Source organism: Squalius cephalus (genome assembly GCF_949319135.1).
Source record: "Squalius cephalus genome assembly, chromosome: 14".
Lineage (NCBI taxonomy): Eukaryota > Metazoa > Chordata > Actinopteri > Cypriniformes > Leuciscidae > Squalius > Squalius cephalus.
Genome location: NC_137135.1, coordinates 32,072,302 through 32,099,442, shown reverse-complemented (window position 1 = coordinate 32,099,442; position 27,141 = coordinate 32,072,302). Strand labels below are relative to the sequence as shown.

Genomic DNA, 27,141 nt, shown 5'->3' with positions numbered 1-27,141 from the left:
CGTGCAACACTCAGGACAGCTGCTTCTGTCCCATTATTAAATGGGATCAAAATGGTTTCTGTTCCCAACATGATCTTGCTGACACTGTTGTTTGTGCAGTCATGACTGGACACTTCAGTCAGACAGCTGAATCAGTGAAATGTTTCATAATTCCTACTAACCGCTGATTGGAATTGCTTCAGGTAGAATTTCTGTACATTCTCATTCATCCTTGTTTCTGCCTGGAGTGTGCGCTGATCTGGAATTCCTCACCCTTGGGAAAGAGGGGGAATTCCACACAGTAAATCCCCCCCCCCCCCCCCCAAACCCACACAAACACACACACACACACACACACACACCCTGTCTGCTGAGCTCACTTCCTGCTGTAGACACAGACAACAGGAAGTAGGTAAGTGTCATCAGGCATAATGAAGGAGTGCAATCCAGGTGAGTGGCTGATTAACTGTCCCTTACGCGATAGTGGGAAGGAGCTTGCCATAAATCAAAATACAATGTCATCATAAGCCATTATCGCCACCATGTGGTGAATGCATGAAGAATAATTTACAAACTAAATTAGCAAAGCAACTTCAGGATAGCATTTATAAGGAAAGATCAATGAAACCGAGAAAAGAAACCGAAAAAGAATCATACAAATGTAAAAATCCCATTGGAGAGTTAATGATAGATCTCTTCATTTGAGGCAATTTGCTGATAAAGATAACTTTCTTCTCCTCTAAAGTTTAATCTCTTCAAAAAGATCATGAAAAGAAAAGTGAGAGCTGTAAAATGGCAAATAATTTAGGAAGTGTGACGGAAACAAACACGGCTGATAGCAAATGTTTGTTTAGCCCATTCCAGAGCTATCATCATAACGGCTGTGAACCTAGGTTTCTAGAGTTTAGTAACCATGTTGGTCAAAATGGTAAATCTCTGCTTCAGATGTTCAGAAAAGGCAGAAAAATGAAGCAAGTGCTAAAAAAAAAAAAAAAAAAAAAAAAAAAAGGAGAAAATGCAACACCATTTGTTCAGTTGACATTTTTATTAATTCTGTTTGACAATGATGGGACGGAAAACAGTGTTTTTTCAAACAAGCCAATCAGGCGAACACCTCGGGAGGAGAAACGGGCCGAGACTTTCTAGAAGAGGAGAAATGATCGCTGAGGTTGAACAGCAGACATCATTTACCCCTTCTGCACTAAAATGGTGCTCGGTATGCTCTTTGTTGGCAAGTGTTTTGAGAACATAATCTAATAGATTTACTTGAACAGAACTAATTTTGATGCAACTGTCAGAGATTAGGTCTAATAATGAATTAAATTATTATCAAACAATTTACACCTATGATGTTTGTAAATAAAAATTATTTTAGAAGGACGCGGCATCCAATGCGATTCATGAATAGGCCATCAGCCTGTGCTTTGCATTGAATATGTTCAGATTACAAAGTCCGATTGATAGTTACTACTAAAATACAGTTTATTTTGCGTCAGTCTAGCCACTTCTTGATCTGAAAACTGGGACTGAGAACATGATCTGACTCCAGCCTTTAATGTTAGCAGTTATAACAACACCTTACTGGTGAACTTGGTTACCTTACTCCAGAGACTGGTTAAAAGTATAGGCAACTTCACATAGTTATAATTCACAGACAAAAAGTTGATGTACAGTATTTATTTAACTAAAGCTGGATTACCTCAATTTCCATCCAAGAAATGCATGAAACCCAATCTAACACTGCAAGCGAGAAGCATGATGTGACAAAACTAGATTGCTCCCAATGTAATCAACTTCAACAATCAACAAGCACCACTGAACTTGAAGTGGCGGCCATTTTGTATCATAATGGAAACAATATAGTTTTGTTGCAATGCACTGCTTGCTTGGAGCATATGCATGGTACAAAAAAAAAAGAGATTTACTTTCATTCAAAGCTACACAACATCAAACTAATTAAAAGAGATCAAGGAAATTTTTCGGTTTTCAAAAACACCTACGTATATTGAAGGGTTTTAACTAACAAATTAAAATGGTTTAGTGCAAAAATAAAAACAACTGATATGACAAAAACAACATAACATATACAGAAAGCTGGATTTCAAAGCATCAAATCAACTAATCATCTTTGTTGTCATATTTAATGACCTAAACCATGAACTAACAATCATCTTTCTTTTTTTTACGAGGTATAATATTCTGGCCGCACTTCTAAAGAGAAATTTTATGGGAGAGTCTATAGCACTTGAGATAATAGTGAAGTTTAAATGTTGAAGGCCATTGGAATTGCAGCAAAGCAGAATCCTGAGGGCTGAATACATTTGAATACTGTGAGCTAGAAGGAATCTTCAATCAGAGAGAACACTCAACGTTAGCATTATTACACTTCAGCTGCCATCTTTACACAAAGAAATTAAGGGGACGATTTACAGTGATTGTGGTTTCAGATATATGCCAGAAGCCAATTGGTCTTGGGCTGGTAGTGCAAAAAGCTATTTTACTCAAGCTAATGTTCAAGTGTTGTTGTTTCAAATGGCCTCACAAAAAATAATAATAATTTTTAAAAATAAATCATGTGATAAACCAGCACCAAGCAATATCAGTTTTCCATTTTCTACTTAAGAGAGAGACACAAAAACATATCATGTTACATATAAAAACATATCACAAACATGATTACAATTTATCCAAAAAGCATTGAGAAAATAAAGCATATTTTTATGACCATTAACATTTTTTGCATGAACATTTTCACTTCCCAAATTGTCATTACCGTAATGTTCCACTCAAGTTTTTTTTTGCATTATTCACAACTATTTTAATATAGTAAACTTTAACTCGTTTTATTCAGTTTTTTATATTATTATTATTAAATCACCATAAATTATAGTCCATACCACAAAGCTTCCATGATTTATAAATGCTTTACAATATTTCATTTTTTATTATTTATTTTTTTGATAATTAGAATAGGGGAAATATTATGCTTAGTTCTTATGAAAATATCCCAATTGCAAAACATTTGTTTAGTCTAAAATAGGCTTAATTTTCTTTATGCAGATTTTGATTCTGAGGTGACATGTGACCTGGACATGTTCTTGATAAGATTTCATGAGATTCACCCTAAAGCTGCATTTTAAAATGATAACTGCCATGGCAAAACATCCCATTAAATGTTCTTCTAAAAAAAAACATTGTGGACCTGACAAAAAAAAAAAAAAGGAATCCATGATTAAAAAGGAAAGAAAGTAAAATATAAAACTTGAAGCATGATATCTATGCCATTGCTGAGGCTCGTTCTGGGCAGACGGATCACGTTAAGAGGGGAAGAGGCCAGATCGCACAGCTGAAGTGCTGTTACTGGCTAACCCCAGACTTCTGCTGCACCGGGACGGGAAGGGGAGCGCAGAGCAGCCATTACTTTTTTAGTGATTGTAAAAAGTTCCAAAGGTCTTTGATCACCTGCAAGAAAACAAATGGGGGGAGAGAGAGAGAGAGAGAGAGAGGGGAGGGGGAAAAGGATGAGTTGGTGAAGCTGGAACGGAGTTTCTCTGATGTAGCGACTCATTTGGATGGTTAATAATTAGAGCTGTGTGAGTCAGTTTGGATGAAAAACTCCACATTAGCGGAGCGTCTGGGGTATAACTACAGCGCCGAGCCCAGAGGAAGGGGGTGCAGTCCTTGTACATACCAAAGGGTATGACTAGTGCCTCTCTTTGACAAAGACATGTCTCACACCTCTTTGCCTGCTGTGCTCCCAAAGCCGTTTCTGCTCGAAAACACACTCTCACACACACACACACTCCAGCCGTTGTACATCTGAGAGGACACCTGCGCAGCAAAGCCTGACACGCTCCAGCCTTGTTTCTAGAACCGGCGCACAGGGCGCAATGCATCAAATAGCTCATTACCGACCAAAACACGAAAACATGTAAACTCCGTTCCAAATCCTAGTGAGCTGCCTACTTTCTAAAGGGGCTTTCGCACCGGAGGAACCTTTTCATAGTTCCTAGAACTATTGGCGGAAGTATCCGGATTTTGGCGTGTTCGCACCGCAGGAACTAGGAACGATTTTAGTTCTAGGAACTCCTTTTGGAGGAACTACTTCAGAGTAGGGTCTAAACCAGCACTATAGGAACTACCAGTGACGTTAGCGTGTGCTGATTGGCCGAACGCACGCGAAACACCAGCAGTCGCCATTTAAAAAAAAAAGCTGTGTAAACATACAGATTATAGCCTATATATTTACTCCAGAAACTAACTCATGGAAAACAACCTTTACGCTAAGGAGAAAATCCAACGGAACTTTGAAGGGACCAAGCGAAACATGATAATGTATTTGTGCTCAGCTAGCAAAACTTGACATCAACCACACGGCATACGTGATTAACTTTTCATTACTGTCTGTCTACTTTCTATGTATAAATAATAATAAGAATAAAGTATTAGACATGACTGTTAGACAGATCATAAACGAATGAACACGGAGAATGCGAGCGTTGGGTGGCTCTGGCTGGCGTTCTCAGCGGCGTCAAAATAAAGGTCTGCCGCGCCGTCAAAATAAAAGTCACAACAACAAGCGCGGCTGACGTCACTTCAGAGTTCCTACTGGCGGTGCGAATGCAACCAGGAAAACGTTCCTAGGGGAACCAAAAGTTCTCGGGGAACCATCCTGTGCTCCCAAATCCGTTTCTGCTCGAAAACACACTCTCACACACACACTCCACCCGTTGTACATCTGAGAGGACACCTGCGCAGCAAAGCCTGACACGCTCCAGCCTTGTTTCTCGAACCGGCGCGCAGGGCGCAATGCATCAAATAGCTCACTTCAGAGTTCCTACTGGCGGTGCGAATGCAACCAGGAAAACGTTCCTAGGGGAACCAAAAGTTCTCGGGGGAACCATCCTGGTGACTAGTTCCTAGAACTACCTGGTGCAAAAGCCCCTTAAGGCAGCATCCTAACTGAAAAGGGACCTCACAAGTGATCTGGAACCAGCATAATGCTCCTTAAGGGAAGCACATTGAATTGATGATGAGCATAAAAATACAAAACACACAATTATTGGATAAAATAGTCAATTTTAATAGATTTACTGACAATTTTAAGTATTTAATAAAATGTGAATATATTTATAATCAACACTTGACACATTTAACATCTATTGTAATAGCGGTTTCTTCTGTAGCATGCCTACAATTCAAGGTCGACCGATATATCGCCAAGGCCAATAATATCGGCCGATATTTGCCATACGTTTTTCTGTAGGGCCGATTAGTGTCAGAAGCAGGACTTTTATTTTGACAGTGCTGAGAATCAGTGCCTGCAGACGCGCTGGAGATGCCATTCTCCATCTTCATGCGTTTACTGTCTTTATTTAACAGTTCTGTCAAACAATTAAAATGCAAACACTGTAATACTTTTTCATACACTGTTGGCATTCAGCAAATATGCAAATTGGAAAGTCATTATAGAATAAACTGTTAAACCTGCATAAAAACGCATGCATTTTGTGTTTGATGGTCTGTCTATGCAAAGGATCAAAGCTATGTGAAATGCGGACAGGATAGTTCGGCTGTCACTTGACAAACACAAGCGATTATTTAATTGCAGAAATTGTTATCCACATGTAATTTAAATGATCTTTTAATTAAATAGTAGTACTTGTATGACCTACAAACTAATTTTTAGGGGCAATGTGTTTTAAAGGGGTAATGTGTAGCTCAAACAGTAGAGCATGACACAAATATAAACCTTGAATGAAATGCAAGTTGCTTTGGATAAAAGCATCTGCCAAGTGTGCTTAAATATATAAAAAAATAAGATTACATGCAAACAAACAAAATATTAGGGTAAAATGAGATCTTTTGTACCATTGGTACCACTAACACACACACACAGACTCTCACACTGACATTTGCACCCTCTCGTGTGTAATTCATCCCGAGAAAATAGGAGCTACAGCAGGCATGATAGTGCACTTTACTTAAAAGAGAGATTTTTCTCTTTTGACCCAAGCGTGGCCATTTGTGAGGGCTGCTTTACACTACTGCAATATTTTAGGTCAACACCCAGCCTGACACATTCGACTGCAAAAAAAGCTCTAGACCAAAAGACAGCGAAAGAGGAATGAGTGAACGAGGGATGTAAATCACAGCTAAAGATGTCAGGCGTGACAGCTCCCCCCTGTTCTTTTGAATGCCAAGAGGTCAATCAGTACATATTTCATTTGCTGATAAAAAAAGAGAGAGCGGCAGGAAGATCTCAGTATGCCACCCCCCAACCGGCCCACTAAGACAGAAGATGTTAAGGCCTAAAATATACTGAAATCAAGTGTGTGAACATAGATGCGATTATTTCACATAGAGTTTTTAGCTAGGTACCTGAATAAGACATTTCAAGGCAACTATATCGCTCACTTGAGGTTTGTTTCTTCACAGTAATGGTAAACTTGACGTAGTTAAGTATGCCTTAAATTTCCACTTTACTTTTAACGTAAGAGGAGGCACGGTCATTTGTAATTTGAATGTGCGAGGCTTTCTGTGTCAATCGCTTCCGTTCAAAAACAGGCCCTTACGCTGCTTGATATTGCAAACTGGTATTTGTTATGTTATTTTAATGTAAAATCATAACCAAACACTGGCTTGTATTGCATATGGTTTTAACGTTTACAGCATTTTGTTATGCTTCAAGTTATTAATCTATAGCGGCTAATGAATCGTAAGTCTCGCACGTTCAATGAAAATGAGATAGATTCAAATGGATATTTGAGTATGTTTCTGTATCTCTCTGCTGGCTGAAGAGTGTCTCATCTTCTGAGCAGAAGAATTTTAATCTTTTAAGTGGACAGTTCTTAAATAAGGAGGGTTGATACATTTTGTCAGGGTCATACATGCATTTTATGCAACGTAAGAACGCTAGAAATACTCCAGCCATAGGGTGACAGTGCTTTATGAAAAAAGCGATACTCACTTGTTTATCAGTGATCTTGAAAGCGCTTCTAGCGTAGTTCTCAAACTTCTGTTCCGTCTTTGGAAGTGCCCTCCCCTGTTTCAGAGAAACATATTTTTGCAGAAATGAAATGGCCCTTTTTCATCACTTGTGTCTCTCTGCTAAGTGTTGAGCTCATCCTGACTCAGAGCCAGAGCGCTGCTGCGGTGATGAACAGGGTGAGTCGTTGGGTGTTGGACGCACTTCAGTGAACTCGCATTTTTTTGTGGCCTTCACAGTAATTCCACTTCCCCTTATCTACAGCAGACCGAATGAAATCACACGGACACAAATCATCATATCTGCTCAACACAATCCATCCGCTGTATCCTTCCAGTTTCAAACTAGATATTACTGCACAACATACTAATCATCTCACTCTCCAGTTTCTGGAGTTTCTAAAAAGCGTGCAGCAGAGATGTCTTAAAGGAATATTACAGGGTTGTTGTTTTTTTAACCTTCTGTCGATTACCACATACAATAAGTGACCCATCCCTCAGTATATACACTACCGTTCAAAAGTGTGTGTCAATAAGAGTATTTTAAAGAAATGAATGTTTTCATTCAATTGACCAATGATGACAGTAAAGTTTTTCAAATCAATGCTGTTCTTTTGAACTTTCTATGCATTAAAGAATCCTGAAAAAAATGTATCACCGTTTCCACAAAAATATTAAGCAGCACAACTGTTTCCAACATTGATAATAAATCAGCATATTAGAATGATTTCTGAAGGATCATGTGACACTGGAGACTGGAGTAATGATGCTGGCAATTCAAAATAGAATAGAAATAGAAAATAGTTATTTTTTATATTTCACAATATTACTAATTTTACTGTATTTTTAATCAAATAAATGCAGCTTTGGTGAGCATAAGAGACTTCTTTCAAAACATTAAAAGAATCTTACTGACCCCAAACTTTCGAATGGTAGTGTAAACAGTGCCGGGGAGAGAAGAGTTTTGCATTTTTTATAAATCAAATACTGCATGTTAAACATGTACTTGTACTTGGATTCCTAGTACTTGTACTGTTCATTTTGACAAACTGAGGAATGAATATGGTCTGGTACTCAACAGCACATCACACATGCGGTAAATAAATATTTAGTTAACGGGGGGGGGGGGGGGGGTCCTAATTATCCTAATTATAGCATTATAGCATGTGACTGTCATGGTGTGTAAAAGAATCAGTGTCAGTTTCAAAAACATACCGATGCCATGAGAGACTCGCGATGATCAGAAGGCTCTTACGAAGCGGAGGATGTGAGAATGAAGAGGGTCAGTGGTCAGGGGTACTGAGTGAATGAGAGGAAATGAGCAGGTGGACTCAGAAAGGCTGGTTAATCCCAATATGCTGATGTCATATAGCTGGTCATTCCCCCTCCGGCCTTCAACTCAGACGCCTCATTAACATCTGACCATCTCATCATCTGCTAAGTCAGCGTACTTACTGTTAACACACGGCATGTGTGCGTGTTTGTATGCATGTCAGGGCTAAAGCATGTGTGTGATTACGGAAGAGAAATGCATCCACAGTTAACAGAGAGACACATTTTAATGTGGAAGCGAATATGATGAGTATTCGTACCTCTTTAGATGCTGATGTAAGTTTGTCTTTGACCTCGCTAAGGCTGAGAGTGCTGGGACTCTTCCCAGAAGGCCCTGCTGGAGACTTGTCTTTTACTTTCTGTGGTGTCTGTAAATAAGAAAAATGCAAATCCTGTTAATCTAGACAAGTTTCAAACACACAGCAAAGTGTCACACATCTCATGCTAGATATTGACAACAAAAGGCATACATAAATAACATACACCAACAGCTCCTTGACTCGTCCTGTTAACCATTAGTCTAGTCTGGCCCAGACCTCTGCACTAATGACAGCACCCTTTGACAAATTTAGAGGGGTACAAATGATCCTTTTATTGCTTCCATGCAGGAGAGAACAAGCCCAAAGCTCTTAGATGTGGCGGTGGGACGGCCGCTCTGCCAAGGGGAGGAATAAACCACTTGTTTTCAGTGACAAGACCCTTATTTCCAACACCTTCGTGTTACATAGCAACTTAACAACTTAATGTATCAGTATCACACAATTTATTTTATTATATATTAATGCTATATTGTATTATATAGTAATAACATATGAATGTCCTTTAATACAATAACCAGCGATGCAAGAAATGCAAGGTTTTCTCAGAACATCACATTTCAGTCATTTTTGCAATTTACTGACATTTTTGTATATCACTATCAATCACTATGACTATATATACAGTATATATAAAATCACAATTAATGTCCGAGAACAAACTTCACTAACCGAACCCCCTCTTTATTTATTTATTGTTAATTTCAGTTACATATTTACTTTTTGTGTTTATTCTTTTTTTTATCTATTCCTTTTTTATATACAATTTTTCTCTTTCCCTCCTTTTTCTCCCTTTTTTATTCTTAGACTTTTGCCTTATATTTATATACTGTATATTAGGATACATGACAGATAGAGAGGTACACATGCACAACTTCACACTTCTCATAATCACATGTAAAACCAAACTTTGTTGTTTTGATGTTTCAGACTTGTTTCGCATTTACAATGTTGTCTCACTATGTCCGACATAGTTTAAAAGAATTCAGGTTTTCTCGGGTACTGAAAAAATGGCTACAGTCCATATTTCTCAGTGGAATCATAATGGCAAAAATGGAATCATAAAAAGGTTCAGGTTTCGGACAGAGTTGATGTATGAAGTCATTTGATGTATCAAGTACACACAGGTGCTCTGATGGCTCACACGGTCTGTGTTGGTGCTTTAAATCTCCTCATTCTTTGTGCAAGGTTGCTCAGAATGACAGGGCCTGATAGCTCCTAATAGGGCCGTTAGGGGATTGTCTTTGTCTTTCTCAGGTGTGAAAGCCATGCATATTAATGATGTGATCACGCCTCCCCGCATAAAGCTTTCTCACACAAAACACGTCTTACAAATCTAAAATCAATATATTGTCTTATCTGAATGAGCAGTCAGGGTGATTTTCACATAGTTTTGGAGCAAATATTCTAGGCTACGTGATACAATTTTCAAAAGTCTTGTGAAGAAATAATCAGTATGGGTTTCATGGCCTTATTTCAGTGACAATTTTTTTTTTGCATTCTCACAAACCACGCATAAATGTCATTATCTCAAAACTACAAACTTTTATATACATGCTGCTGATATATTATTGTAGCAGAGTTTGTGCTAAATACAGTGTAATCAGACTTTAGCCATGAAAATGTCACAAGTAACAGAAATAAGCACAAATGTCAGAGCATGTCAGAACACCTCCAGGGCCAGAAAACCCCTCAGACCCCAGAGGGTTAAAGGTAAAATGTTTTACGCGCTCACTGATGCTCTGTCATAGTATAGACGGTCTGAGATATTGTGAGGGCAAATGTCTGTATTATTACAACTTCCTAAAGAATCTGGAATATAAAAGAGCGGGTCTGTGTCTGCTCATGGGGCACAGGTGTGTGTCCAGCTTTCAGCAGAAAGATACTGTCCCTCTGCAGACTGATGTAAGCACACACACTCCCACACACACACACAGTGGCCTGTCCATGCACGCAGCCCAGCCAAGAATCCACACTGATTGCAGGGTTACATTGATGGACAGAGCCTTGTTTTTCACAGCGAGCGAGAGAGAGGTAGTAACAGAGGGAAGAAATGGAGATGGAAAGCATGAAGACTTCTAACATATGGGATTAAATGAATGCTTCAAATGACCTCAGAGCATTTTAAAGCGAGCACAACAGAGGCCATCGTGGAAGGAATGCTAAAAATGGATACTGAATTCAGTGTTGTTAAATAATAAGAATTGTAATAAAGCTGAAATAAAAATATTCAATGAACCAATTAAACTTAACAAAAAAAAAAAAACACTTCAACGTCAATGAGATATGTTGATATCTAGGCAACTAGATGAAATAAAGTAAGCTGAAGTACTAAAAAAGTACTATTCAGTTAAACATCCCTCAAGAATGCTCCAGAACTTTTGGTCGTGCAAGATGAAAGTGGAAAGTGAGAGAAGAACAAAGTAAAGGACAATGTCTTCCAGTCTTGTTTGGTAAGAACAAAATAAATAATCCCCTTTTCCTCTGTAGCGATTGACGAGCATGCGATAGATCAAAAGGTATCAGATTAAAGGACAAACGCACTCACAACACACACACACACACACACACACACACACAGGACTGGCAGAGGGCCAGAGAGGCCCGGTGTGGTGCAGTCATTATATAGCAGGGCGTTTTTGTGTGTTGGGAAAGGACAGCTGTAGAGTTAAGACAGCTGACAGACAGAGAGTGCAGCGAGCTTTTTAATCTACGCCAGACACTGATTACAGATGCCAGGGGACGGCACTTAATCATTAGCACGCTAGCATTTGATGTAATCAGCTGTCCTCAATACACACACACACACGCGTGATCAAGCACATAACTTCAAAACTTTACTGACCTTTAACAGTCAGGGACATTATGAAGGATCTTGTGCATTGTTCGCCACTCTTATACACTAATGTAGTTTTTATGTATGTTATGACAGGTAACTGTCTCTGCTGCCCAATAGGAATCGACTTTACAAGCGTTCATATAGCAGTCATCTCAACCTCTTCTCTGCGCCCCATTGTCAAAACTCCTAACGTACTCTGCCACACATATAACAAGAGACTCGTATAACTTTTCTCGTATTTTTGACTCAGCAACTATTTATAATGATTAGATTTTATGCAAATATACTAGCGGTCAAACGTTTGAGGTCGGTAGATCTGCATTTATTTGATCGAAAATACAGTAATATTGTGAAATATTACAATTTAAAATAAATTGTAATTTTAATATATTGCAAAATGTCATTTTTTCCTGTAATGCAAAGCATCATTACGCCAGTCTTCAGTGTCACATGATCCTTCAGAAATCATTCTAATACGCTGATTTACAGCTCAAGAAACATTTCTTATTATTATCATGTTGAAAACTGCTTCTTTTTTTTTTTTTTCAGGATTCTTTGATGAATAGAAAGTTCAAAAGAACAGCATATTATTTGAAATACTATTTCTGCAACACTAGAAATGTCTTTACTGTCACTTTGATTCATTTAATGTGTACTTGCTGAATGAAAGTATTAAATTCCTAGGGTGGCATAAAGATTCAGCATTAAATAAATTTGCCGATCTGTCAAAAAAAAAAGAATAGTAATGTAGTCAGCTACATTTTCATTCAAGTCTCAAGTCACTAGAAATACAGATGATACACAGATCATTATGTTGAAAAGAGGTAATCAAGTGACCAACCACAATTCACTCTTTTTACACAACAGCTGGGCGAATCTCATCTCAAAAGTGGATTATACAACAGTGCAAAAGGATAAAATTGCCAAAAATCAGCCAATCAGAATGGAGACTGCCATTTTGAGTAGGCTTTCACCAAAAGATGGTCAATGAACAGTCTGTGTTGTGGCTGAGGTTGACTAACAAAACTAAAACAACTGGACTGGACATTCTTGTATACTTTATGACAGCCATTCACAGATGAAAGCATCTTACAGTTATGTCCCGTACTATTGTACTAAACTTGTTTCTACACGCAAATACAGTCTTATGAAGCATTCCACAACTGTTCGAGCGTGTCATTGGGAAATGCAAGCGATTTCTCTTCATGCATTCATACAGATATACAGCACTCCGTTGGGAGAATGTAATGAACCAGCCACGCTTTAATGACAGAGCACTCGGTTTCCGCTCGCCTCATGGCCTGCAGGGACACCCAGCAGCTCCAAGCCCTAATGATTTCTAATGGCAGAGGAGTGGCAACCGGAAACAAGGGTGTGGAGAACGACGAGTAGGAGTGGCCGACCGGAAGCTGAAGTGCAAAGAAGTGCCAGAGTTTGAGAAAGATAGGAGGATGTCTGCTTGACTATCTAATCTCGTAAGGTGTTTTAACAACCACCGTCTTGCACCAGAACGTAGCCATTATGGAATTAGCCAAAAGTGGGTGCGCGCGCACACACACACACAGCCCCCTGGGTGTTTCTATAACAGTAGGTAATTAGTGCTCCTCACGTCAGGCATCTAAGATGCTAATAACATACTTACAGAGTCTTACATTGTTAGGTCAAGTGAACTGCCAGCGGGAGCGATGGGAAACTCATTTAGACATTATGTGGGTGCTTACGTGTTTAAGGTGGTCCGGGTTTGAATGCCAAAACCAAAGGTCACACTGAAAAGGTATATAAACCTGTCCTGAGGGTGTGTGTTCCAGGGGTCAAAGGTCAGACAAATTTAGTGGTGAAAGCTCAGTCTTGCTTTTGTTAGTCACCTGTCTTTCTTGTCACCCGCAAAAGTCACACAACTTGCCCTCTTAGGTAATTGGTCATTGGGTATGTGAAATCACTTTGGGATGTTTGAAAGGCAAAGCTTGACGGACATTTACGAGCATATTTCAATCTGGTAATTCCTCGAGCACTCAATAGAGCGTTACACAGTGACCGCCCACTTTTTAATTGGTCCCGGTTCGGGATTTTTTTTTTTCACCAGTAATTTTCTCCAATTAGACATTTGAAAAGCTCTGTGATGAATTGCTAAATAAAAAAAAATATTAATTAAAACCTATTGATTTATTGACTTTATTGATTATTTGTTCATTGCATATGTAATGGCCTTTACTTTGGCAAGATAGAAAATGTATGGAGAAAATGAAAGATATTTTTACTTCCCAATGCTTGTCCTCAACTTCTCTCTCAAGTTCTCTTCTCTCTCTGTGCATGTCTTTAAAGGACTCTCACTGTGTGTATCGTTCCTGTTCCTGCGTCTTTCTGATTCAGCACCACAATTATGGTGAAAAAATCTACATCAAAGAAAAAGTAACCCCACACAACTGCGTGTGCACCGGTCAAAGGAGGAAAATTTGTGATTAGAAGAAAGTCTGGTGAATGCATTTCAGATTCCAAACATCGGTCACCCTGCCAGAAGGCCATGGCTTTGAGAGTAGTTTGTTGTTTTAAAGCAGACCACAAATGACCCTTCAAATTGGACGTTTTGGGATTGTTGCCACCAGCAGCTAGTTAAGTACGCTTCACCATTTCCTTGCATGGGAAAATACGATGTCCCATTTCTATGACCTAAAAGAAAACCTTTGAATGTCAAGATGTTTTTCTCTAATGCGCTTGATTATTAAAAGTGTATTAAGTGCATTCACTCCAAAAAAAAAAGGCTTTGGGATCATCGTGTCCTCTTAAGACTGGGCGGTTTGCAGCTAATCACAGCTGGAGTTTTGAATGCTGTTGCACACATTTATCTTTAGGGGCACTGCTGGTCTAATTCACATTTTGCTTTTGGCGGTGTTGGTTGATCGTAAACAAAGACAGGCCGTCTCATTATCCCGTGGTTTTCTCTGTGAGGCTGCCATGTCGTCGGCGCTCTAAACTGCACCTGGACGTTTGGTAAGAATTACCTCTGGCATCCAACGGTGGACCTTGGCTTTTGGTTGGCACGGCTTGGCAATTTGGGAATGGGATGTGAACTGAATACCAAAAACTGAAACCCAGACGGCTCCTGACCCAAATGAACTTATCCTAAAGTAGATCTGGGCAGTATGACGGTATATGACCGTAAAAATGACTTTGAAACAAACTTGACTTGGATAGTATACCATTACCATGAAATAAAATGACTCATAGCATTATTGATTTGAAGATTTTAAACATACCACCCACATCTATCCAGCAGTGTTGCTTACTTTTTTCAAAGTAAATAACTTACCTGGGTTTGGGGCTTCCCTGATGTCCCCGCTTTCTTGTCTGAAGAGCCATTCTGCTTATCTGCACTTTTCTTCTTCTCTGGGGTCTGGAAAAATGACAGAGAGAAAAATCCCAGGTTAAAATGAGCAGAAAAAAATATTTAGCACGTGTCAAAGACAGAGCTGCTCCAGTCACCTGTCATGCTCAGCGTTAGAATCATAACAGCGGATAATGTTTGTGAATTGAGTGATTCTGACGGCTTTGTTCTTCGGTGATGTAACACAATACGCTTCTCGGATGTTTTTTTTTTTCAGTCAGGCTGTCAGAGAGCCGTGATGAAAGAGAGCAGTAATTTGTAGAAAACGTAGCCCGTTTAGTCACGGCCTGAAGGGACCACAGGACACTGTCATAGCTCTACAACTCTATACATTGGGAGAAAATAAAGACGAGCAAACGAAATCTGGATGGGAGAGTTTACACTTTCCATGAACCCTATATGTTTTATGTATCATTATGCCTTTTTAACGATTTTAATAATGCAAATTGTCTTATAACTAGTTATATGGTTATAATTATTTACAGGAACAAAGTTAGTACATTATAGAACCTATACATAGTAGTATATACCTATTCATTCAAATGCATTACACTCTTTAAAGGTGCAAACATGAATAAGCATGCATTATCTTTAGAAAAAGATGCATCATCCCACTTTTCTCGTTTATAATGTGTAATTTGAACAGTGCTTTATATACAGAGTTCATAGAAAGTGTTTGGGCCTGATGGGACAGAGGTAGAGACTGAAAAGCTGTGAGAGGAGAAGAAAGCATTCAGGACGGAGGGATCAGAGGAGATGTGGAGTGTGTGACAGAAGTGCTCATCTGTCGTTCCCCCTCGGGGCAGGAATCAGTCCTCACAGAGCAGGTATGTGCTCGCTTTGATCTCTAAACACACATACAAAAACACACTGTCACGCTCTCTCAGACATTTAAATACACAGCAGGGTTATTGGGTTTTAGTAGGGTTGTCGCTTTCAGTTTAGTTCCCGAGTTTTAATGGTGCATAAATTGTTTCAATTGTGATTTTCACTACATTACTGTTCAAAAGCTTAGATTCGGGAAGATTTCTTTATGTTTTTTCATTTAAGTCTATTATGCTCTCCAAGGCTGCATTTATTTGATCAATAATACAGTAAAAACAATATTATTGTAAACCAATCCGTTTACTTTTGTAATTACTTTGAAATATAATTTATTCCTGTGATCAAAGCTGAATTTTCAGCATCATTACTCCAGTCTTCAGAGTCACATGATCCTTAAGAAATCATTATAATATGCTGATTTGCTGCTCAAGAAACATTTCTTATTATTATCAATGTTGAATACAGTTGTGCTGCTTAATATTTTTGTGGAAACCATGATTTATTTGAAAAATAAATCTTTTTTAACATCATAAATGTCTTTACTGTCCCTTTCGATCATTTTAATGCATCATTGTCTTCTTATTCATATTAATTCTCTGACCTAAACTTTTGAATGGTAGTGTATATCTATAAAATGATTGCTTTTAGATAAAAATGGACATTAATAGCAAGATCTGAGCTACTTGAATGAGGCACATCAAACCTAAGTTGACAGAGAACGTTTGTACCGAGCATTGAGAGACCGCTGAACCGGATCTAAACCAGGTTGGATTTATCTGGATTTCTGAAACTCAGAGTTTGTTCAAGCTAGCTTTGTGTAACAGGCCACTGGATTGCAAGTTTTAAAAACAACAACAACAAAAACAACTTAGTATTTAGTTTTTGGCCATTAAGTACAGTTTTTTTTTTTTTTTTATCAAATTATTTAAAGCATTTTTAACTGACAGTTTCTGTCATTTCTTTATATCAGATTCTTCAAAGTAGATAAAGAGCCACATGCAGTCATCAACACATGTAAAAGAGAACGAGAGCAAGTGATGGGTAGAGAGGTGAAGTCATACCGTCTGTGAAGCTTCCTAGTATACATGTGATCATTATGCTCCAGACAGATGAAAACAGACAGACAAGCGAAGGACGCAAACAAGGCATGATAAAGATGACAGAAGACACTGGGGTTTTATAAATGTGACGTGAGAGAAGAAGAATATTTGTTACATGAAGAGACAGACAGAATGTAAAGTGCTCTATAAACTGATGTAATAATAACAGGTGGTGATGAATGTGTGATGGGGGTAAACCCCCCCCACCCCCCCTCCCCTCCCCTCCTCTCCTCTCCTCTCCTCTCCTCTCCTCTCTTCTCTCTCTCTCTCTCTCTCAGGCAGAGACTGGCACCTGCTGGTCAATCTGTTGTTCATATGAATTCATTTAGGGCAGTAGTGGTAACATGCAGCAATATGACATACACAACTGTTCAAAAGTTTGGGGTCAGTAAGACTTTTTTTATTTATACTAAGACACACTAAATTGATCAAAAGCCATTTATAATGTTACAAAAGAAAGGCAAATAAATGCTGTTCTTTTGAACTTCCTATGTATCCTTACAGACCCAAAACTTTTGAAAGGTCACGTAACACACAGCATTTCCTCTTGCCTGATTCTATGAACAGCGAGAAACGGCAAGACTCACTTTTTGAGGGGTTTTGATGGGGCTCTTTTCAACAGTCTTTTCTTGTTTGTCGTTGTCCCTGAAAAGGAAAAACAGACAGAAATGCACACGTTTCTTTGACTTAAAAATGATTCCTCACAAAGTTAAATCTTGTTCACTGAGAGTATAAAAAACTTTCAACAGAGCATAAGTTATAACAGAGTTCTCACTCTTCATCATCATCATCGTCGTCATCATCGTCATCATCTTCCTCGCTGTCCTCATCTTCATCTGAGTCCATTTTCAGCTTTTTCTAAAAAGACAGAACACCATCATTGGAAAAAGAAAAAAGTATATTTTTTATAAAGCTGAGCATTCTGGTACTAAAATCTTTGGCAAGAATAACCAAACTATATTTTATTTTAATAAATATATTAAAGGGTAAGTATGAAATATTTAAATAAATAATAAATATTTAAAGTATAAAATACATTCTCTTCAGCCAATTTATTGTTCACTGACTACTATCAGTATGCCATCCATGGGTTTCTCTCCCCCAAAAGTGAAACACTGAGCCCCCAGGCACCATCAAAACATTAAGAGTGGTCCGCTCAGATCCGTCAATCTCTTTCCAGCTCAACCTATAGCGAGAGTTTGGGGCGTGGCTTCAGTAGCAGGCAGAGCCAGAGGGGGTTTAGCTGGTGTGGGACCATGGTTGACGCGTTATATGGGAAAAGAAATTTCACAAAGGTTTAACAGGTCATGAACACGTCAAAGCGAACGGGACGTGGCAATACTACAAATGGACGCTTCATCATGCATCCATTCAGAAAGACAAATGTTCTAGTTTATATTGTTTACTTTGACATGTCCAGTGTAGACAGACTCAAACAGCTGTGACGCGTCATGTCAAAAAATGCATTGGATGGGTTTATTATAAGTGAGACCATCACATTCGCTCTTGACAGAGTGTTACCCTACTCAATTGCTTCCTCATGACACATAGCAACACAGCTAAAAGTATTTGAACCTTTTATTGAAGGTAGCTTACTCTTAACTGTTGAGACATGCCTTCACAAGCACCCGTTAGAGCGACTACTCACACAGGACGAGCTAAAGTTTGCAGAATATGCTTTATTTTTGTAATCCCGCAAAGGGCCACTAGTGTCACAGAAACTACATACTTCACCTTTAATACATTAATGTGTGACTTATCTTGCAGTTGTAAGCATTTTATAAAACCAAAAGCCATTAAAGGCTGTGCATTACAGTGAGTAAATCACAACAACACTCCTAAACCCTAGTAAAATCACTATAAGTGACAGCCTCTCATGGCTTATTGCTTCAGTAAGAATTCTGGGATCATTTCAACACTCTGACAAAAGATTTCAAACAGGCTCTCTGAGTATCACACTGATGGCAAGCTGTTGCTTGTCTCTGACACTTATCTAGAGGATTAAGTGTGTATTGAACAATGTGTCTCTTTATTGAGATTCCATGGAAGTCAACATGGCAACCTCACAGTTTTCTGGACACCAAGTTAAACCCTTTTCAATTCTTATGAACAGAAGAAATAAAGTGCCAAATTTTCTGCGATAAATACATTGCAAAACAATTATTACTCAATATATTTGTCTTTTTTTCCAGTACAAATATTTAATATGCTTAAAACAAGAAATCAAGTCTGTCAGTGGGGTAAGAAAAAAATAATAATTATAAGGCAAAACATGATTATTATTCTTACCTCACAGACTTGATAAATTCACTTAATTCATTTTTCTTTTTTTTTCTTTCAAGTAAATGTATCTTGATTTAAGAAACTTTAGATATTTGTAATGGAAAAAAGACAAAAATTCTGAGTAAGAATAACTATTTGAGTAATCGAACTATTTATCTTAGGGGAGTTTTATGCATAGTGGGGCCAACTTCTGCATATATGTCCACTTATTTTAAATCACATTTAATGTTGGGACAGTCATAATTTAGTAGTTTTATATTTAATTGTAAAGTGAGATTAAAAACAAAATCACCTGAGGCACTTTTGCGAGGGTCATGTTGGACGGTCTCTTCACTGGTGATGTGTTATTCTCCTCCTCTTCCTCATCCTCATCATCTGATTCCTTTACACCTGAAAAAAAAAAAAAAACACAGTGATCTCCAGACATCAATAACTATGGTTTAAATAAATACAATACAACTTCTCATGTCAAGGTTCATATGACAAAACCAGTCTGACATATGCAAGTGCTGCACTTGTTTAATATCCGGAGAAGCTGAAACTGTCTGAACAGCCTGTGAAAACATATGGAAGCGATTATATCCGCGCAAATGGTGTCACATGGTGCTGGTTAATTCATTCTGAGTCCGTATGGAGAGTGCAGGGCCCTTTAGGACGGCCGGATTAGTCCCATGGACATCACAACAGGTACAGAGAAACATTCCATCAGAGAGAAGAGTAAACAACAGAGGCAAAAGACACACTTGGGAAATGCTCTTTCTGAACTCTCTGTTTTGAGTAGTCATGTTCAGTCCTAACAAATGTGGAAAGACAGAAAGGTACTCACTGACGAAATGCTGGCCGCTGATGTAGACCGGACCCCCTCCGGACCGCAGGCGAAAGGACACAGGAGGAGTGACCTCAAAACCTCCCAGACTTAGCTAGAGGGAACATACGGACACACATGTAGTTATCCAAACTGAGCCGAGAATGATCCCTTCAACAAACTCAATACTAACAAAAAGTTTGAATTATAAGCTACTTTTAGAACACACACACACACACACACACACACACACACACACACACACACACACACACACACACAACTAGGGCTGCACGATATTGAAGAAAAATGCGATATGCGATAACTCATTAAATAGTGCGATATTCGATATGCGTTACGATAATGCTTATAGTGTGTAAAATAAACTTTAATTATTTTTGAAATATATTTAAAATTATATGACCTACATACGTGTTTCACATTCTTTTTGTTACAAGAAAACATCCCTACAGCTTCTGAAAGTGAACAGCAGTGTTTTACTGAAACATAAGTAGTAGTATTTTAACATCAGTGTAAACCACAGGGTTCAGGGGTTCAGGAAGGCCTACATTAGGTTTATTTAACAACAGAATCTGAATAATCAAATGTAAAAAAAAACTGTATGAATTTTCACTGTATGAATTAGATATATATATATATATATATATACATATATATACATATACAATATATATATATATATATATATATATATATATATATACATATATATACATATACAATATATATATATATATATACACTGATTCTTATTAAAGCTACAAAAGTTATTCAACCAAGAGCAGTGAGTGATTTTCTCTTTGTCTTTTGTTCATGACCCCAGTTATTGCAAGCTGTTGCGATATGCATATCACGATACATACATTTGTGATATTTCGATAATTTCAATATATTGTGCAGCCCTACACACAACACACAGTCCACAGCTTATTAAATAAACATCAAACATCTTAAACTTACCACATCAAGGCACTTTGCTTTCTAATACCTACACTACTGTTCAACAGCCTATATTATCATATTATCAAAGTTTCCACCAAAAATATTAAGCAGCACAACTGTTTTCAACATAGACATATAAGAAATAATAAGATATAATAATAAGAAATTATTCTTGAGCAGCAGATCAGCATTTAAGGGTGTGTTCACATTTCTAGTTCTGTTCTCTTGGTTCTTTTGGTCCAGGGATTTAAAAAAAAGAAAATGACACTTGCTCGCTTAGCGTTCACACGGTCATGTTTAAAGGAATAGTTAACTTTAAAATGAAAATTCTGTCATCATATACTCACCCTCATGTTGTTTCCAACCTGTATGAATTTCTTTCTTCTGCTGAACAGAAAGGAAGATATTTAGAATAATGTCAGTAACCAGACAGTTTCTGGGTCCCATTGACTTCCATAGTATATTTTTTTCCTACTATGGAAGTCAATGGGACCCAGAAACTGCCTGGTTACTGACATTCTTCTAAATATCTTCCTTTCTGTTCAGCAGAAGAAAGAAATTCATACAGGTTTGAAACAACATGAGGGTGAGTATATGATGACAGAATTTTCATTTTAAAGTGAACTATCCCTTTAACACCAAACCTACAGATACTAAACAAAAACCAGCTTTTATGACAAAACGTCTAAAACAATGCTGTGCGTGCTGCATGCGCTCATTGTATATGCGTACATATGGTGGTATTTTAACCAGCTGAGAACTCACGAAGAGCATACAAATGTGTAAAGGAGTCAAAACAGCACCTGAAATGTCTCCGTCACACACACAAATGAAGATCTGCTGCGAGGAGACGGCAGATCCGACACCTTTACCGAACTGAAATGGGCAACATAGAGCCTATGATGAGAAGAGCCAGGTATGCTTGAGCATTTTGTACTTTTTAGGGTCGCATCTTGTGACAACACATCCTGTTTTTGTGGTTCGCTCAGATGTCTTTGTTCTATGTTGCATGCATATTTCAGTTGAACCACACCAGAGTTCATTTGGAAATGGACCCTAAAAAAGTGTGTCTTGGTTCAAATTCAGCTTAGTTTGCCATAACAAGCATTTATAGAAAACAGATATTTTAAATTGTAATTTAGCATTATAATGGGGCATAATAATATTTAGCAATTTGACTATTTTTTTAATTTTTTTATTCTACTGTATTTTGAAATAAATGTAGCCTCGGTGAGTATAAAATACTTGTTTAAAAAACATAACCAAATTTTTAAATGGTAATGTAAATTGTTGTGTCTTAAAGGAATAGTTCACCCAAAAATGAAAATTATCCCATAATTTACTTCCCCTCAAGCCATCCTTCTTTAAGCCAAATACAATCTGAGTTATATTAAAAATAGCCTGGCTCTTCCCAGCTTTATAATGGGAGTGAATGGTGGCTGAGATTTTGAAGCCCAAAAAAGCTTCGATAAAGGCTTTCTGAAGCGAAGCGATGCATTTTTGTAAGAAATAAGTCATGCATCAGGTCAGAGGTCAATCTTCCACCGGAACTAGACTCGTGGAAAGCCAGCGATTATATAAAGCACCCAGAATATTCTAATCAATGACTAGAAGACAGTTAACTCTGCTACATTAATTTAGCAATTAACCATTCAGAAATGTCCAGTTGCTTCTACATGTTGTCACTTCTTCTTAAGTCTCTCCATCATTGTCTGACTCCAGTTTGAACATAACATAAAAGGCTAAACGATTTAGACATTTTTAGTGCATGTCTGTGTGAGGTAAAAGGATACAAGCTGTTGAAGCTCCGCCCCCTGTGCCGGGAGCAGCAGCTCATTTGCATTTAAAGGGACACACACAAAAACTGTGCGTTTTTGCTCACCCTCAAAAAGTGACAATTTTAACATGCTATATAAAAATATCTGTGAGGTATTTTGAGCTAAAACTCCAAATACACACTCTGGGGACATCAGAGACTTATTTTACATCTTGTGAAAAGGGCATTATACCACCCCTTTAATATAACTCCGACTGAAAGTCGGAAGAAGAAAGTCATATGCACCCAGGATGGCTTGAGGGGGAGTAAATTATGGGATAATTAAAATTTTTGGGTGAACTAACCCTTTAAAACATGTACTACTAAGCAAGGCTACTGGCAGTTTTGTGCAAAATCAGATGATAAATGATTCCCGCCACAAACAACCAAACAAAATTTGTTTCCCAGAAAGAATTCACGACTGGGAGCCATCCTGATCATTCCATGCCAGTACATCTAAGACAGGCCTACAGCTAAATATCAGTACACAATTGCACAACTCGCGAAATACAAGCCACGGCCAAAAATTCTGAATGAACATTCCACTGCACCAGGCAACGGCACTTGCATCGATGGCAACCAGATGTAAACAGCTGAGGGCGCGATGGTCTGCTTAATGCTTTAAATGACAGCTATTTAACTGTTGTAATTACGCTGAATGGCGAACAATCCCTCACGTCCAAAATCATCTCAGATGATCTGTTTCAACATAAACGCTGACTGATGAGTTGATTGTCTCCCGAGCAATCAAGACAAAACCTTGTAATTGAGGTACAATTATTGCTCGACTCTTTTTTTGAGTCAGATATCCTGGGGCGTTTTCTAATTTTGGGGATTGCGTAAACTGAATAAATTCCAAGATCTTACAGACAGGGTCAAAATTACACACACAAAAAGAAAAGGGCTTTTGCTCTAAACTCGTTGACCACAAGGTGTGAAGGAGGTCAAAACGCCAACATTAAAATTCCTGAAACTCCAGCCACTGTGATAGCCTAATCATACCACCAAGTTGGTATTTATCTGAACACAAATAGAGTTGCAAATTCTGCGTTCTGTTCGCACTGAGCCATAAAACATAGATTCCTCCCACTTCTTTGGAAATGCTCATGTTTTCCATAGCTGATATAAAACAGAGGCGAATATGTGCTGATGTCATGGAGAGCTTGTGTCTGCTGTCCTGATGATGCAACAATGGCCCAGCCCCTTCCATAAACAATCTGTCAATCACAACTTGACCAGCCTCGGCACAGCTGGAATTTTTATTAGACACATTCTTCCAATACCATAAAACACCCATAACAGGAATCCCTCCACAGTATAAATCCACATTCAAAGTGTTATTGAGGGCATAACAACACTTGGCTGGTTCAGTAAAACTTTAGAATAAGTTAACGCTAGTCAATGCATTAACTATACATTTGTTACAGTATGTATTAATCTTTGATAATATTAGTAAATAAAAATACAACTGTTCATTGTTAGTTCATGTTAGCATAGGTCCATTAAATAATATTAACAGATACAACTTTTATAATGATAGATAGATAGATAGATAGATAGATAGATAGATAGATAGATAGATAGATAGATAGATAGACAGACAGACAGACAGACAGACAGACAGACAGACAGACAGACAGACAGACAGACAGACAGACAGACAGACAGATAGATAGATAGATAGATAGATAGATAGATAGATAGATAGATAGATAGATAGATCTTTGGAATGTAATACTGTGTATTAGTAAATGTCAAAATAAACATTAACTAAGATTAATAAATGTTTTAGAAGTATTTTACATTGTTAGTTCATGTTAATTAATAGTTAGGCTAATTTATGTTAACAAATTAAATCTTATTGTACAGTGTTACTGCATTTCCTTTTTGTTTTACAAAATGAGTTGTAGTAAACTTGTAATATCACCTGCAATATTTATTTCTCTGCCAAATAATTGATTTAGTTTTTTGACCACAAAAGTGTTTTGAAGTTAAAGTCTCTCAATTAAAGGAAGCTTTGGTTACACTTTATTTGAAGGTGTCCTAGTAATTATACAATTAAAGGGATAGTTCACTCAAAAATGACAATTTAAAGGACACTGCACATCACAGTGTTACCGAAGCTTTCTTACATTGGCCAGCTTGTACATGGGAATCAACAAAATTATGATCACTGAATTAATAACAGTATAAAAAAACTGCAGTAGAATAACTTTTGAATGATGCATTCAGGACTAGATAAATGACTACAAATAGAGGTTTATGTTCATGACAAAACTCTATAGAAATGGAGCCTAGCACACTTACAGAAGGCAGAACGGACGGCTTCAGGACAGCGAGAGTGATTTTGGTCGTTTTGCCATCGTAAGTCAATCCCTCCATCTCCACGGTGTGGAATTTATCCTCCGCCTCTGCACCCAAACACACCTGAGAACACAGGTGAAGACGTGCGCGTGAGAGAGGAAACTGCTTTGTTCATGAGAGATCACATGCTATTTAAATAACACATCCATAATATGGATCACTTGCACATTGATGATGAATTCTGACAACAAAATTCCCATTAGATCTAGTCCAAGCGGATAATTCTACAGATACTACGACAATAATATTATAGAACTGTGTGCAATGTTATAGAACAGAATGATATCAAACAGACCAGAATAGAATGTTTTAAAATAGAATAGAATTCAGAGTTAAATAAACCAACTCACTGCACCTGCTGATTTCACATAATCATGCATTTTTACAGGAGTTCAGATTAATTAGGGTCTAAAAACCCATATGGAATAGAATACAACAGAACAGCAAAATGATAAAGAGAACAAAACAAAAGTGCTACATCACATGAGAAAATATTATAGATTACAATAGAAAAGGAAAAGTTCACAAACTCCACATTTATCTTTAAACTATTCCATGCAGGACTGAATATCTGTGTTATTATTGAGTAGTTTAAATGATAATTCATCTTCCTCACCGCCTTGAGTGACAGCTGATGTTCAGACTCATCATCATCCAACTCAACTTTGTGCTCTTTCTTATCTGCTTTCAGTGAGCAACCTACAGCAAGACGACAAAACTTGTGTTTTATTCAACAATGTTGTGCAAACTTAAGGAAAAACCCTCCTCAGCGATCAACAATCCCACATAATACACTAATTTACATCCTTTATACAGGCTGTTGACACGAGATCATAGCAAACAAAAGAGGAAAAGAAATACTCATAGTCCTCTTTTCCTTAATAACGTTATATTTTAAATAATATTGAAAATAACATTTAATTGTATAAACATAAAGCTATTAACAAAGACATGTGGCTAGCTGCATTAGCCACAACTCTTTTATTACGCTGCAATACTGCAGCAGACGCATGTATATTATATATTACATGATGGTATATTATTGATCATCGCAGATATATGATTATGCAACATGAGGGTTTATTTCAGCTCACCAAATAAATACATCTGAGGTCGGCTGATGTCTTTAATGTTATCCTCCATTTTTTGCGCCACAGAAGTCCTGTTAATCGTAGTTCCGGCGTGTGATTGACAATTGAATGGACGAATGAGAGTGCTATAGTGGGCGGGCTTTTGGGAGTATCATCCAATAGCATGCACCATTGGTGCTCTGACAGCGCTTTGTTTTCTTTTTCTTGCTTTCAGTACCACGTTTATCCGCCAGATGACGCCCTATAATAAAATATCATAGACCGGTATATTTGCCTCTGCGTTTTTTCGCCAAATATACCTATTTTGTTTTTTTTATAATTAGCTAAATGTTTCATTATGATTATATGTATGATTTAATGCAATTTGACATCCATCCCAAATAATACAAATAATGACACATTATTATTATTATTATTATTTATTGTTGTTGTTGTTGTTTTTAAAATGATTGTCTTCCCCATCTTTCGCGAAAACATAATAAATTGCTGCATTGCTTAAAAAATAAAAAACAATAATAAAATGGCCATGGGTAATATATCAAGTCCCGTTGGGTTTCTCGCTGAATATCAAGTTTAGCCTATCCAAAGTATAACAAAACATTTCAAATAAAAATTTCCAACAGAAGTTAAATGCAAAAAAATGAATCATCAAGGGACATTAAAATAAATAAATTAAATTAAAATTCTATAATGTAGTTGGTGCAGACCTAATGTGAACTGGATATTTTACCAATTGAAAATATCCTTTGCATTTTGAAAGAAGGCACTGTGTGTGATTTTTCATACATAACATGTCTCAACTACCTCACAGATAAAATAAGGAAATATTGAGGAAATTGGGCCTGTTGAAAAAGCAAGAGTAGATCAACAGAAATGGGCTGCTCTTTTTAGCCATTCAAAACGCCTGTCAATCATTTTCGCGCCGGGTTTGGTGATATCGGGTTGGCTGACAAGTCTTGAGAGGGCGGGGTTTTAGAGAGAGGGCGTTTAAAAATGGCGAGGCTCACAATGGACCACTTGCACTGAGCTTCGTGACGCACTTCCGTTTGCAAATAGTA

General features: G+C 37.7%; 2 protein-coding genes across 3 annotated transcripts in view; both read right to left on the bottom strand.

The window, feature by feature from the left end:
• The window catches only part of tlx2 (T cell leukemia homeobox 2), a gene marked incomplete at its 3' end in the record, with an annotated part of 145,494 nt that overhangs the window by 98,672 nt on the left and 19,681 nt on the right, over positions 1–27,141 (bottom strand). The gene's annotated exons all lie outside the window — the stretch shown is intronic.
• npm1b (nucleophosmin 1b) lies at positions 1,012–26,172 on the bottom strand. Of its 2 annotated transcripts, none has more exons than XM_079891786.1 (11): positions 26,087–26,172; positions 25,609–25,691; positions 24,936–25,055; positions 19,871–19,964; positions 19,337–19,434; positions 17,537–17,619; positions 17,349–17,406; positions 14,762–14,845; positions 8,559–8,666; positions 6,950–7,024; positions 1,012–3,441 (listed from the first exon to the last, which is right to left on the bottom strand). In XM_079891786.1, the coding sequence occupies exons 1-11, from the start codon at positions 26,133–26,135 to the stop codon at positions 3,397–3,399; spliced, it is 897 nt and encodes a 298-aa protein (XP_079747912.1). In that variant the 5' UTR covers positions 26,136–26,172; the 3' UTR covers positions 1,012–3,396. The 2 variants fall into 2 exon arrangements, with proteins under 2 accessions (XP_079747912.1, XP_079747913.1); XM_079891787.1 differs by lacking the exon at positions 1,012–3,441 and adding an exon at positions 5,044–5,363 and having other exon boundaries at positions 26,087–26,169.